This window comes from Coregonus lavaretus (assembly GCF_964263955.1).
Source record: "Coregonus lavaretus genome assembly, chromosome: 17".
Taxonomy (NCBI): Eukaryota; Metazoa; Chordata; class Actinopteri; order Salmoniformes; family Salmonidae; genus Coregonus; species Coregonus lavaretus.
Window position 1 is genome coordinate 17,090,952 of NC_140004.1, and position 15,339 is coordinate 17,106,290.

Sequence of the window (15,339 nt, forward strand, 5' to 3'; positions counted from 1 at the left end):
CGGCACAGCTATTTTCAGGACTCTCCAGAGATGTTTGATCAGCTTCAAGTCCGGGCTCTGGCTGGGCCCCTCAAGAACATTTAGAGACTTGTCCCAAAGCCACTCCTGCGTTGTCTTGGCTGTGTGCTTAGGGTCATTGTCCTGTTGGATGGTGAACCTTCACCCCAGTCTGAGGTCCTGAGCGCTCTGGAGCAGGTTTTCATCAAGGATCTCTCTGTACTTTGCTCCGTTCATCTTTCCCTCGATCCTGACTAGTCTCCCAGTCCCTGCTGCTGAAAAACATTCCCACAGCATGATGCTGCCACCACCATGCTTCACCGTAGGGATGGTGCCAGGTTTCCTCCAGATGTGACGCTTGGCATTCAGGCCAAAGAGTTCAATCTTGGTTTCATCAGACCAGAGAATCTTTTTTCTCATCGTCTGACAGTCCTTTAGGTGCCTTTTGGCAAACTCCAAGCGGGCTGTCCTGTGCCTTTTACTGAGGAGTGGCTTCCGTCTGGCCACTCTACCATAAAGGCCTGATTGGTGGAGTTCTGCAGAGATAGTTGTCCTTCTGGAAAGTTCTCCCATCTCCACAGAGGAACTCTGGAGCTCTGTCAGAGTGACCATCGGGTTCTTGGTCACCTCGCTGACCACAAGGCCCTTCTCCCCCGACTGCTCAGTTTGGCCGGGCGGCCAGCTCTAGCAAAGGGTCTGAATACTTATGTAAATAAGGTATTTATGTTTTGTTTTTTTATACATTTGCAAAAATTCTAAAAACCTGTTTTCATTTTGTCATTATGGGGTATTGTGTGTAGAATGATGAGGGAAAAAAAGAATTTCATCAATTTTAGAATAAGGCTGTAACATAAGAAAATGTGGAAAAAGTCTGAATACTTTCCAAATGCACTGTATACCTTTGTTTTTAAAACAGATATCATATCATCAACTACCAGTCTATATCCCAGATAGATAGGCCTACTTGGATTTTGTCTATGCCTGCATTATAGGCCTACCCACTTTAGACCCAGTTAACCCACAATTCACCAGCCACTGTTCAGATATCAAATATAGATCAAATATAGATCCAGTTGTTAGATTGATCAATTCATTTTCACATAAGAATTAATATTATTTATTTAAAATAATAAAACACGTATTTTTAATGGAAATGTGAAATATATAGAATCGGTGACTAGTTTGGCTATAGGCCTATATGTAGGAATCATTTAGCAAAGTTTAGACAGTGAAAGGTTAGGTTAGTGAAAGTTATTATGAAGTTATTATTTCAAATTAGGCAAATGTAAGCAATTTTGCAGTATTATTTCACATTTTGACATGGTCATAATTTAACATGGTCACAGAGTAAACCATTTTTTATTAGTTCACCAGAGGAAGTAGATGCATTCGCAATGGTTACGATCTGCGCAGATTGCTTCAGATGAGCAGAAATCCAAATGCACCTCATGGGTTTAGATTTTTCAGTGCATAGCCTGGTCTACCCATTCACTGTTATTTGTAGCCTAAACTAATGGAAGGAGAGGTGTAAACATAAATAGTGGTAGACTACTATTATTTAGGACTCAAGATATGGACTCAACTGTTTTATTCATACCATTGTAGACGGAGTTCCATAAACACAATATGCATAGATCACATTGTTGTTCTCCTTCCCTTTTCCAGAAGGTTGTGGTCAACCCCTTACGTCAGTATTGATAACTTTGCCAAACCAAAATCAAGTGCAATTGTCCAGTTAATATCCAGGTCTGCACCAATGCATGGAAAATCTTTTTTTTGTTGTAGAAGAAAAACGCTTGGGGTCCACCGGGATATCACTGCTTTTTAACAAACATATTTGTGTTAGTTCAGTGGACTTTCATGTGTTCATGTTTTTATTTTTTTGAAGTAGAACGAGTAGCCTAATCGAAAACGTTGTTTAACGAGGGGAATCCAGCCCACATATTTATTGCAGCCGCTGAAAAAAATCTCTTCAATATCCCCAAGATGGCCGCCGATGTGGGATCGATGTTTCAATATTGGAAGAAATTTAATCTACGGCGGCTTCAGGTTAGTGTTATCCTTTACCTTTCTGGTTATATCTGTTCATATAGCATTATGTACTTTAAAATTATGTGAATATGTAAACTGTGGACGAATGGAGAAAGAAATCGGCGGCGTTGCATTGATAGTTATTAGAAATTGATCCTCTTCTGCCTTTGTTCAGTTCAATCATTGATCAGCGATGGAGCACCGACCATTGAGTAGCACAGGCGCTCTGTATAGCCTTCCCTCTGCGTTCACGGCTGGGATCAGCACCGCCGACAAAGCCCTTATATTTTTATACGATTCTCTCTTTATAGTGCTCATCATGGTATAGATAGAAAACGGAAACTTTTTATGCCCTCATGAATTTGCTCCAAGTACGTAACTTTTTACCAGTTTAATGTTTTATTCAATTTGTGTCATGATGATCGTGCATTCTACTGCATCTCTTTAGCGACATTTGGTTCTACTTTGTATGTACGATAAAAATGTTTTTTCTTATAAATCAACTTTGTTTGCACAATTAGATTGATTAAAGTTTTTTTCTGTTCATCTGCTAAATAATCTTAATCGCTTATTCAAGCCATATAGCCAGGCTACCGTTGGATAGCCTAATTGATTGACTGTTTATTATTTATCTTTTAGACAATAACCCAATCAGAAAAACTAGAAGATAGGCTTAGTCTACCTATGACGTTATCATGTAGCCTATTTAGGCTATTGGTCATTCCGGTGGTGCGCGTTAAAACATGCGTGTAAAATTATTATAGTGTGTAGGCTAAATGCAAAGCGTGTTCAGTGATCAATAGTCAGACATCTGAATGATGTTTTTACAAAATAGACAGCCCATATATTGAATTGGTTATAACAAAGTTGTCTATGATCCAGTCGGTTTTACAAACTTGCCTAGTAAATTCACAAATAGTTTTACAATCTATTGCTGACATGCTAAATATCATATGTTATAGCATTTTTAATAAACCAGTTTCAATAACATTTCTGTAAGACTTGACATCACTAAAAAGCCACGGTGTTGACAATGTAATTCGCTCATCTGTGCGTCTCCGTACGAAATAAGGTTTTCTGTTTTCACCCCCCTTCCCTTATCTCAAGCCGCATTGTGAGCACTAGGCTATTCGGGCAAGGACTGTGTAATTGTATTCCCCGCTAATGTTCGTAAATCAGGCTCGGCCAGAGCAAGGGCACTGTCTGCCGTATGATTGATGTTCTGTAACATGAGAAATGACAGGAGCATGGCAAGTCAGGTCCTGCGGAAAAGCCTACCGAGAAGAAATCAGAGCTGATTGTTATTCTGCCCCCCAATCGCTGGACTACTCATGTAGTCGGGGATCCAAAGGGCGAGTTGAGCTATTGTTGTGTTACGTCGGGGTTCATTCACATCTTGCCTGTTAGCCTACAAAATAGTATTCTTTTACATCATTCGTTTGCCGCAACCCTGCATTAGTGGCCAATGTTTAGAATCAAATATCTCATGTAATGACCGTTTTTCAGGTTTCAGTAGACTAATTCAATTAGCAAATTCCCTTTTCCTACCTGAATGAGGTCTGAAAGCTTTTGTGCTAAGATGAGCTCCAAAAAAGTATTTCCAACCTAAAAGATCCAGATATCTATGACAACGTTGAGGAAGGCCACTGATCTTCTGTGTAACATAGTCATTCTAACTTATGTTATTTTTAGTACTACATTGATATTGATTACTGCATTGTTGGGTTTAAAGCTTGCAAGAAAGGCATTTCACTGTACTTGTGCACATGACATTAAAACTCTAAAACTTAATGTTCATAATGCAAGGTTGAAAAGAATAACATGTCTAACATGTCGTTTCTGAATAATGAGACCTCAATATTACTCAATAGAAACATCTTGAAAACCCCAATATTGATGTCAGTCATATTGGAGTTTATGTAGTGAAGTAAACACTTTAGAATCTATAGAAATTACTATAAAACCTATACCTATACACTGAGTGTACAAAACATTAACAACATCTTCCTAATTTTGAGTTGCAGTCACATTTAACAAGTGACATCAATAAGGGATCATCTTTTTCACCTGGATTCACCTGGTCAGTCTGTCATGGAAAGAGGAGGTGTCCTTAATGTTTTCCACACTCAGTGTATATTGCAGCTCTATACCTACAGTCATTTATGAATGATTCAATTAATCAACTGTTACTGACACAAATTCTTTCAGCATAACATTTAGGCTACAATTTGTATGTCTGTCCAGGGTCAAAATCATCTTCTATTTTGTGCATTGCTAGTTTGATGAGATGGTTTTCCATAATTGTCAAGGTCGTATTTGCATATTGACAATTAGAAATTCAGTTCATAATGTAAAGGATACCAGTGGCAATCTATATCGGGAGATCACCACCAGCAAAGGGTAATTACATTTACATTTTAGTCATTTAGCAGACGCTCTTATCCAGAGCAACTTACAGTTAGTGAGTGCAGACATATTTCATACTGGCCCCCCGTGGGAAACGAACCCACAACCCTAGCGTTGCAAGCGCCTTGCTCTACCAACTGAGCTACAGGTGGCCTGTAATAACATGCTTATAAACTAAGTGATACATAATTGAAGCTCAGGGGAGATCTTTTAGTTTATTCTTGCTCTTTGGTATATCGATGCCATGGAAAATTAATATGTCACATGACATGTTACATTATCAGAGTACTTTCGTTGTCTCCTCATTTCAATTCACCATCCTGGTGTCTATTTAAAGAACATTGCTATGAATAATCTATTCCAGATCAAAGTGTGACATGCCCCTCTGATCACAGACATACTTTAATCCATCTCCCTTTCAGTGCTATTATCAATATCAACAAACAGGATTGTGAAATATAACATGTCTATGAACTAGATTTCTGTGGTAGAATAGTCTGAGATGAATGATTCATCCACAGCTTAATAAAAACAGAACAGGGAAAGTGAGAGCATGGAAGTGGAGTGACCTTGGTTCCCGCTGGCCGCAGGTCACATGGCCATTGCCGTGGTAATCATTCACACCAGCCAGATGGCATTTCCGTGGGCGACCGTGGAAAAGGACGGGTCAGGAGCTGCCCTCCCAGCTCCTGTCAGGCCCAAGCCAATTCTCAGCCAACAGGGAGAAAGCCCAGGAGATCTTTCAGCCAGTAGGGAGCATTCTCAGACCCAAGGTGAGGTCAGACTACAAGAGGACACAGTTTACGAGAAGTTATTACGTTGTTATTACATTGTAATAACATTGTACATTGTATTCGTATATAAAGTCACACATTAGCTCTCCAAAATAGAATTGAGGAAATATCATGTATTTAGAAGAATATTTCTTTAAAGTAATCAACTATCAATCAGGTACATTTTGATGTGTAATGCAATGTGGTTTTTCAAAGTTTCAGGTAAGCGGATCCAAATGTACTCACTAACTTGAGCTTAATATCATTACTGTGGTCCCAGTTTATATTGAATTCATTAGAGGATCCCTCTGTTGTCTTATAGTGATAGAATGCTGTGTTCATTTTAAATGGTTTATTAGCAATATGCTTTTTTGATGCCATTTTCCAGCCCCATGCATCTCCATACTCTTCTCTCCATCATTCTCTGAGGGATTGAGTCTAGATCATGAACAAAAGGCTGTGATTGTTCTACATTTAGCATGACTCAGGCGCTCTAATGTCAGCTCTAATCCACAGACAGAGACAACAGTATTGCCAAACAGTGAAATTGCTTTGCAGCCTGTGAGCCTGGCTGCTTTCTCTGTGCGCCGTTTGCCAGCAGCTCCCGCCCCCCTAAACCCAACCCTGCAATCTCAAATTGGCTGTGAAAACAGGTCTCTGTTTCCCTTTCATTCATGCTTTAATAGATTTGTTTCTCGCTATTGTTTTTGTAACATTAGGCGCTACCTAATCTAATAATTTACCGGAAATGCCAGGTCTAGGGCACTATAGGGTTGAAAGGAGGGTTAGGGTTTGTGTCCTGAGAAAGCTGTGTCCAATGAGTGATCTATGAAGGAGGGGAGGGGGGAATAGCTCTTGAGGCAGCCATTGATAGCCTCAACAACAAACAGCATGGGCAACCCAGGGAGGCAGCATGGATGGAGACAGAGCCCCAGGGTATGCAATGAGAAAATGCACACAAAGACAGACACACTCTTGCACACACATACACGCACACACAGACCTGTGCGTAGGCATGTGCACACTTACCTCCTCCATAGGGTACATATTAATCAGGTAAGGACAGCCATACTCATACATGCAAGGTAATGCAAACGTGCAGATTTTTATTGACTCACTTCCACATACAAACACATGCAGAGTCAGAGATGGATACTAAGCTTTGAAGCTAAAAAAAAATGCTACTAGAGTAAGGGAAAGATATGTCCATCCCTTTAGAGCTGTCACTGCCATCTCTTTGACTGACCTCTCTCAAAAGGCCTCAGTGGATTAAGCATAGTTTTAAAAAGCAGTGGGACATAAGCTGCAGCATCACCACCACAGGTCTGTGTTGCATCCATGTCAAGCTAGATAAACATTCTTCAAACATGCTTTCACACTTCCTCCTCATTGGGAGATATCAGAAGGTTTACGTCTGTCATGGTCTCATTTGCCATAAGCCCTGCTCTTATTCTTTGACAGTGATAACAAAGGAAATAAGAAAAGAGAGAGCTTTTACAGGACTAGCTGGGTTAAATTGAGTTGTGAAATCCAGGAGCCGTAACCTAGGTACATAAAATGCAGGCAACATTAGAAAGAGAAGTGAAACTGACTTCAACGTTAAGCTATTTAACCTCTGTGTAGCATTAGTGGTAGAGACTTCAAAGCAGATGCTTCAGTGTTTGGAGCGGAATGACAAATGGGTTTAGAGACAGCTACAGTGAACATTCCCACAGAAAGAGTAGACCTGTCATTAATGTCAGCTTAATCACTTTGACCTTCTTTCAAGCAGATTCCCATACCCGCCATCCACAGCCATTTTGCCTCATTCATCTCCCTGTTTGCAGGATAAGTACTCTCGGTTTGATATGGGTGCGTGATGATGTCTTTGTATGATGATAAGTTCATGCTTTCACAAAACTCCTAGTAGGCTTTCTTTTTTGAACAGTGTGGGACTATTTCTAACAAGGATATACATTTAGATATTATTATTAAGAATCATAGATTAGTTTTTGATCATCTGTTCATGACCCTTATGATTCTTCTCGGGTGTCTCACCCTCTGCTTAAGCATTCAGACCTACCTAAAAGCCCTATCCTATCCAAAGCCTGCACCCAATTCTTCAGCAGTAATCCCACTTTGGTAGTTGACAGTGCTTTCTCGCAAAAGGCATGATCTTTTTCATGTTCCTGTTTCTTTTATTCTGCTGCCCCTAGGCTGAAGCAATTGCCTTGCAGGAGTAAATAACCAGCTTTAACAAAACTTCAGGGACACATTAGTCTGCAGGAGGCAGGCTCTTCTTCCTTAGCACTGCGTCAGGCAAGCGGGCGAGGGGAGGCGGAAGATTCAGGGGAGAGGTAATGGCTCATCGGTATGGGTATAAATCTGTGTCCTCTCTCCCTGCTGACAGCCAGTCCCCTGCCCAGCGAGTCCATATTGAGCTGTGTGTCTCTACAGTGGCCTCTCTTTATTTGTTTTGACTGTGATGGCATTGCAGACGTATTGAACACCAAGCCTTTCTTTTTCATTTTACTGAGCTTACATTGAATCCCCTCAATTCTCCTCCGTTCTCCTCCATTCTCCTCCGTTCTCCTCCATTCTCCTCCGTTCTCCTCCATTCTCCTCCATTCTCCTCCGTTCTCCTCCATTCTCCTCCATTCTCCTCCATTCTCTCAATCTTTCTCTCTCTCGTCCCTATTCCACCCTTCCTCTGCTGTATTTGGCAGGGCTTCAGTGGCTGTAATTCATTCCCTCTATTGTCCATTTTGTCCTACAGAGAGAAAAAAGGAGACCCTGGTTTTTGTGCGAGCGCTGGCCTTTGTATGGTGTATGATGTGTGGTGGTGATGCTGGCGGGCCTGTTATGTTGTGCAGCAGAGGTGAGCGTAGTGTGAAGGGTGCTCCTGGGCCCCTACGCTCATGAGATCAATGCCTCCCTGCTCTTCTCAAGGGTCTCTATGGGGATCCTAGGGCTCTTATTATGTGTCATTGCTCAAAGTGTTTACTGGAGAGGAGAAATACGGTGGGCTCTGCATTGCACATCTTTCTAGGGCCCATTTGTCCTCATTTAAACAGAAGAGGGAAGATCTGAGAAAAGATGGCCCCTTTCTTTCAGTGGTTCTTTTGAGAATCCAAACTGCATTTGTTATTGCTAAGCAGATGTCCTCCATTTAATCGAAATAATACAAAAGGTGTGTTACAGCAAAAACAGATGGATCAGGCTTGTTATGTTAGCCAGTCCTGTCTTTGTGCAGCTGCTACCCTCGCTCCAGTTAATTACTCTCTTATTCATCTCCAACAATGGGAGCAGGATAGAATAAATCTGAGAAGAGTTCTGCTTTTTTACTACGAAAGGTGCAGACTGGAACTGTAAAGCGAGCGAGTGGCTTTAAGAGGAACAGTTTATCATTTTTAATGGAGAGGAACCGGAATTGGAGACGTGAAGCACTGCTCTATGATTAATACACCGCCTCACTCGAGGAAAAGAGAGACCAAGTCTATCTCTCCATCCAGACTACTGTTTTCCTTCTGTCACTACTGCTCTTGTCATATCTCTTCTTTGGTGATTTCTGCTTTTTTTCAACATCATGAGGAAAATGCATTTGTCTTGTCGCTGTACTTCTATCTAAATAACAGTTAACGTGGGAGGAGATATCTTTCTGCTACTCTCCGTACAAATGTAGATTAAATAATAGTGTCATTCATTCATTCATTCATTCATTCATTCATTCATTCATTCATTCATTGGGTCCTTGATTGATGTCTTGCTCTGTCAATGAACATTGATGGGTCTAAAGATGTATGCGCTTTAGTGGGTAAATGGAGACTTGTGTGGCTTAGACTGATTGCCCCCTCACATTTGGCTCCTTTACCTTTTTCTAATTGATTGATTTTGGCCTAAGTTTTCAAACAACATAGACCGCAAATGTACATTAAAAAAAGTGAACGTGATTCATAAGGATTTTTCAGTCTTTCGCACAAATACTTTATAGTGTGTTTCCTTAATGATCTGACTGATGAAGTCACTATGTCCTGAGGGATGAAAGAGAGCAATGACCAAGAGATCAGTTCTGCCCCCACATAGCCATGCTCCCCGCTCCCCATTCCACACGCCTCCGTTTCCATGCAACCGCTTCTTTTGGAATTGCAGCTGATGTCATTCTTCTGTTGTCACTTTCTAATTTATTTTGGTGGCGGAGGACGTTGGGGGTATTGATTGTGTGTTGCGACTGTGTTAGCAGCTCTGCGCGTGTCTAAAGTAGGCCCTGAGGCGGTCCTCCCTTTCTGCTAGTTTCAAGGTGGTTCCTGAACTCTCTAATCTGAATTAAATATGCAATCTTTCATGGCAACAGGGTCACTGTTTTTGCATTATAATGTGGTCACAGACTCCCCCTCCTCAGTTAAAACAAAGGGACTGTTCAGGCATTTTGAATCGTAATTAAAAATGAAATAAAGAAGAAGAAGAACAAAGAGCTGAATTGAATCGTTCCTTTTCAATTTCCCTTGTTAGTCTCTTACTGCATTCCCTTTTTTCCAGATTCATTTGATATATTCTCTCTCTCTCTCTCTCTCTCTCTCTCTCTCTCTCTCTCTCTCTCTCTCTCTCTCTCTCTCTCTCTCTCTCTCTCTCTCTCTCTCTCTCTCTCTCTCTCTCTCTCTCTCTCTCTCTCTCTCTCTCTCTCTCTCTCTCTCTCTCTCTCTCTCTCTCTCTCTCTCTCTCTCTCTCTCTCTCTCTCTCTCTCTCTCTCCCCCCCCCCCCCTCTCTCTCTCTCTCCTCTGCGGTTTTCCCCAGACAGGTTCTACAGTGTTTTAGAGGGGATGGATTTAATTGCTCTGTGGGGATTGGTTGGTTGTACCGGGCTCGGCTGTTTAATTAGTGTACCCTGCCGGGATTGGTTTAATGCTTCATGATCTTGAAATTGTCTGATTGTTCAGCCCTCAGGGGACTCTCTCTGCCTACGTAGGCCAGCAGGTTTAGCTAAACGTTGCTCCAGGCTTCTGCAGGATGGGGCTGGAGGAAGAAAACCCTGAAGAGCAGGAATATGGAGGTTTAAACCTAAGGGCCAGTGCCTTTTATTATGATACCAGTGGACCTATTGTTGAACAGGGCAGCATTTAAGGTGCATCCCTTACCCTAGGTGCTCTCTCTCCTCACATCAGGAGTTGTAGCTGTAGGCAGCATGACTGTCTTTGCACAGAGGATGAGTTCATGTTGCTCTCAAATTGCATGTGTGTGCATAATATGAAACCAATTTTTTGAGTGACTGAGGAATTTTGTGGTGGATGAATGTTATATATAGCACATGCTCATTAGCCATAGCCATACTACACACAAAACACCTTGTGATTTACATCACATATTTACAATTTGTTTGCAGTGCTTGTGTATGAAACACATTTGACATTGGTTGTTGTATTTTGTCTACTACTGTTTTCACAGTGTTTTGAATGTTGATAGTGCATCTCCCACACCTTGTTTTCTCTTCGTTGTGACATCGCCATCTGGAGAGCCCACGTGGATCTCTGAGTTATGTGCATAGTCACTTTGAGGGAAAGAGATGTGGAAATTGCATTTGTGTAAATGGGAGAGGTGTGTGTGTCCTGCCTAGCCCCCCCGACCCTCCCCCCATGGGATGCCCTTGGTTTGGTTCAATCATGGCAGGGATGTTGACCTCAACAGTAAATGTTCTTGGCATCAGATGCAGGATAAGCAGAGAGCGTGTGCAGTGGCAGAGAGTGGGAGTAAATAGGCCTATACCTATTGAAGGCTAAACTCATTCCGTTTCATCAAGCACTCTCTCTCTCTCAAAGAACTCAACCTTGAAGTTCATGAATCTCTTTTGGATTATATTATAAATATACCTTTCAACCCCAGCATGGACTTTATTATCTATTTGTCCTCTAAATTGACAATGGCTTGATGCTTGGGTATACTATACTTTTCATCTGGGAGCAGTCAGTTTGTGAATATGAACTTACTCCCCTCTCTGTCGTTGCTACTTTGACTTGATATGTGTTTTGCTGTTGTTGATCGGCTCATCTCGGGAATACGCAGGGGGGTGCCTGTTTTTCCTGTAGTGCTTATCCCTTAGAGAGATTGGGCGGATGCACTGGAACATGATCACCAAGGTGATAGATAGAACTCATGGCAATGGAGCGGTTGCCAACAGTGTGCCCCACCCTTGTGCCTCACCCTCTCAGGGAGAGATGCCCTGATTACTGAATGACTCTCTGCCGTGGTGGGGGTGCCACTCTAGCTGTTTTAATTGTCTGTGTGATGATAAGGGGGTAAGTGTATGGAGTCAATAATCAAGGGGGTTGCCCAGGCGAGCTTTGAATTCCTCCTAGTGAACATAATTTGAAGAGTTATCCTCTCATTTGATTTATTCAGTTATGTTTGATATGAAGTGAACTCCCTCAACAACTGAGGGATTTTTATTTAGATAGCATGTAGCGGTAGACGGCACTATTAAAACATATTGCATATCCCAATAGATATCACCAGCAGCCCAGATGGCCATTGTTTCATTGGGTTTATGTGGTGGCTGAAATATGAAAGGGAGGATGCATCCAGTGTAGCCATATGCGGTTCCATGGCAAAAGTCAATAACACCAGCTTATTACAAATGCCCCCAAAGAGTTAATGTTCAGGCACCGGTTTTCCTTTAGAGATAAAAGTATTAGTGGACCCCGGCCTCACCGCCCATAGCCTTTTGGGCAGGGTGTGAACCCTGCGTCCGTCTAGACGTGCAGCATCATTAACCCGCTGTGACCTCAGCCACTGATGAATTCGCTCTCACATCCCCTGCAGCCCTGTGCTACGGCCCCTCCTCCCCTCCTCCCTCCATGGGTGACTCCGCTGGGACCCAGGGCTCCTCTGGACTGGCCATTAGAGCCACTACCCTCCTCTGCCACGCATAAATAGACGAGGTGGCCGTAGCCTCTGCTAGACTGCTGAATAATTCAGGACTGGGCTGTGTTTGGTCCCGGGGCGCTAAGGGACGTGTGCTGCTGGGGTGCAGGGTGCAGAGGGCTGTGTGGAGGTGCAGGGGGTTAATAACAGGTCTGCCTCTATGTCAGCTGCTGATCCCCCCCTACCACTACCACTACCCCCACTCCACCCTACCCCACATATGAAAGAATCCTGTTCAGTTGATTAGATTTTTTTCTAAATGGATCAATTTTTAATCAGCAGAGCATCTGACTACGGTCAATACCATTGTCGCTGGGAAGACAGTTGCCGGACAGCCGTCTTTATTTACAGGAATGTTTTTTTTTACTGTATGCAGATCCAGAGACAGAAAACGGCTAAGTCAGGCCGTGCACCACTGCAGCAAATCTGCCTCTCTCCAGTTTTCCATATTGAAGGTGTAGTAATAGAGTGTCTATTTCTGTAGGAACACACAGTAGTGGGCAGTCATTGTTATGTTTGTGTGTGTCCAATAGAGAGGTCTTTATCATATCTGCCTTGGCTTCTCTCTCCTCCATTTGCATGCGCATAAACGTTGAGTAGGCGTGAGGAGCCAGCAACTAGCTGTAATACTGCCATCAAAGTTTCATAGGGCCATGGGGAGACACTAACATGTTAAATACTGAGAGGCCTATAAACCCTACGTTCAATGCCCACTCCACAACTGCTGTCAGAATCTAGTTATGACTCAATATCTACAGAGAAATATGAGTCGTTTTTCATTTCGTTTGCTCTGTTATTATCGCTCTTCTTCTCAATTGCGCTCAAATATCGTCTGTGTCTCAGTTTAAGGATGCTTCAGCATAATGAATTATTGAAGTACACATATTGTTTTTAAAGATGGCATTGTGCAAAGATAAACAATAGTTGGTATCACTTTAAAGATTCCTTTCTTACTGACTTGGGAAGATGTTTTTGAGTTTTGTGCCATGATGCTGAAACGGTTGTTTTCCTCTATTTGCTCTCTGATTCTACAACTGTGGAAGCCGGGCTAGCCAAGCTGATTGCATGCATGGTTTTCTGGTTTTCTTTTAAAACCTCCTTTTAAACCTTCTAACTTATTACTTTTGTACCACTATTGAGACACCATTGTCTGACATAGAGAGATATGTGCACTTAGTGTTTAAATTGAGAAATGTCAATTGTGAATCTGAAACAGACATATTTCTTTTGAATCAGACATTACGAATATTGACTCTCAGGAAAGGTGTGACATACAGTGCCTTCAGAAAATATTCACACCCCTTTACTTTTTCAAAATGTTGTTGTGTTACAGCTTGAATTTAAAATGGATTAAATTTAGATTTTGTGCCACTGGCCTACACACAATACCCCATCATGTCAAAGTGGAATTATGATTTTTGAATTTTTTACAAATTAATTAAAAATGAAAAGCTGAAATGTCTTCAGTCAATAAGTATTTAACCCTTTGTTATGGCAAGCCTAAATAAGTTCAGGAGTAAAAATTTGCTTAACAAGTCACATAGTAAGTTGCATGGACTCATTCTGTGTGCAATAATAGTGTTTAACAAGATTTTTGAATGACTACCTCATCTCTGTACCCCAAACATACAATTATCTGTAAGATACCTCAGTCGAGCAGTGAATTACAAACACAGATTCAACCACAAAGACCAGAGAGGTTTTCCAATGCCTCACAAAGAAGGGCACCTTATGGTAGATGGGTAAAAATAAAAAACAGTTAGAGTTTAATGGCTGTGATAGGAGAAAACATTGTAGTTACTCCACAATACTAACCTAAATTACAGAGTGAAAAGAAGGAAGCCTGTACAGAATAAAAAATATTCCAAAACATGCATCCTGTTTGCAATAAGGCACTAAAGTAAAACTGAAACAAATTTGTCAAAGAAATTGACTTTATATTCTGAATAAAACTAGTTATGTTTGGGGCAAATCCAACACAATACATGACTGAGTACCACTCTTCATATTTTCAAGTATGGTGGTGGCTGCATCATGTTATGGGTATGCTTGTCATCGGCAAGGACGGAATAGAGCTAACCACAGGCAAAATCCTAGAGGAAAACCTGGTTAAGTCTGCTTTGCAACACACACTGGGAGACAAATTCACCTTTCAGCAGGACAATAACCTAAAACACAAGGCCAAATATACACTGGAGTTGCTTACCAAGATGACATTGAATGTCCCTGAGTGGCCTAGTTACCGTTTTGACTTAAACCGACTTGAAAATCTATTGCAAGACTTGAAAATGGCTGCCTAGCAATGATCAACAACCAACTTGACAGAACTTGAAGAATTTTTAAAAGAATGATGTGCAAATATTTTACAATCCAGGTGTGTAAAGCTCTTAGAGACTTTCCCAGAAAGACTCACAGCTGTAATCGCTGCCAAAGGTGATTCTAACATGTATTGACTCAGGGATGTGAATACTTATGTAAATGAGATATTTCTGTATTTCATTTTCAATACATTTTCAAAAATGTTAAAAAACATGTTTTCACTTTGTCATTATGGGGCATTGTGTGTAGATGCGTGAGAAAGAAAATCGATTTTATCCATTTTGAAATCAGGCTGTAGCACAACAAAATGTGGAATAAGTCGAGGGGTATGAATACTTTCTGAAGGCACCATGTTCAAGATACATTCTCAGTATGCGCAGTATTTGAATAGCATCTATCTAACATGCTGCTGACTATCAATTATATTGTCAATTCCCATTTGTACACACTCTAGAGCACACTGTGTCTCTTCCCACCATGTCACTGCTGATATTTGGTTCCTCTCTTGTGCACCAGCAGTGTGTCTCCATTGTCTGTTTGTCTGCTTAATATGCAAAGGCTTTCATTCAGGGAGTCATTTTGGACCAGTGTAAACGAACCGGTCACAATGATTAGCTGGAGCTGGGAAGCAAGTGTCCATCAGTGCATCTAAGTACATTTTGAGCCCATAAAACCTCACTGGGCCGGCCCTGGGACTGGTCTGCCAGGTCCACAGAGCATTCTTCAGACACACACTGTTTTTTCAAATTCCTAAACATTGCCATGAGTTTAAATATGAAAGTGAATCTACTCAAAAGGGATATTTGCATAGTTAATTTCATGCATGCATTAAGAGTCTAATAAATGCCATCAGTAAATTAAATAAATAAATGCTTATCTTTGATTCATAAATGTACAGTATGGATATGCCTGCTTTTGATGG

At 41.4% G+C, this 15,339-nt stretch overlaps 1 protein-coding gene across 3 annotated transcripts in view; it reads left to right on the forward strand.

The window, feature by feature from the left end:
• Window positions 1-1,798: 1,798 nt before the first annotated feature.
• The window catches only part of LOC311144746 (homeobox protein cut-like 2), a 118,648-nt gene continuing 105,107 nt past the window's right edge, over window positions 1,799-15,339 (forward strand). For all 3 annotated transcript variants that reach the window (XM_084180844.1, XM_084180845.1, XM_084180846.1), the window contains exon 1: window positions 1,799-2,046. In XM_084180844.1, the coding sequence (XP_084036970.1) occupies window positions 1,984-2,046 (63 nt within the window). In that variant the 5' untranslated portion in view covers window positions 1,799-1,983. The remainder of the gene's footprint in view (window positions 2,047-15,339) is intronic.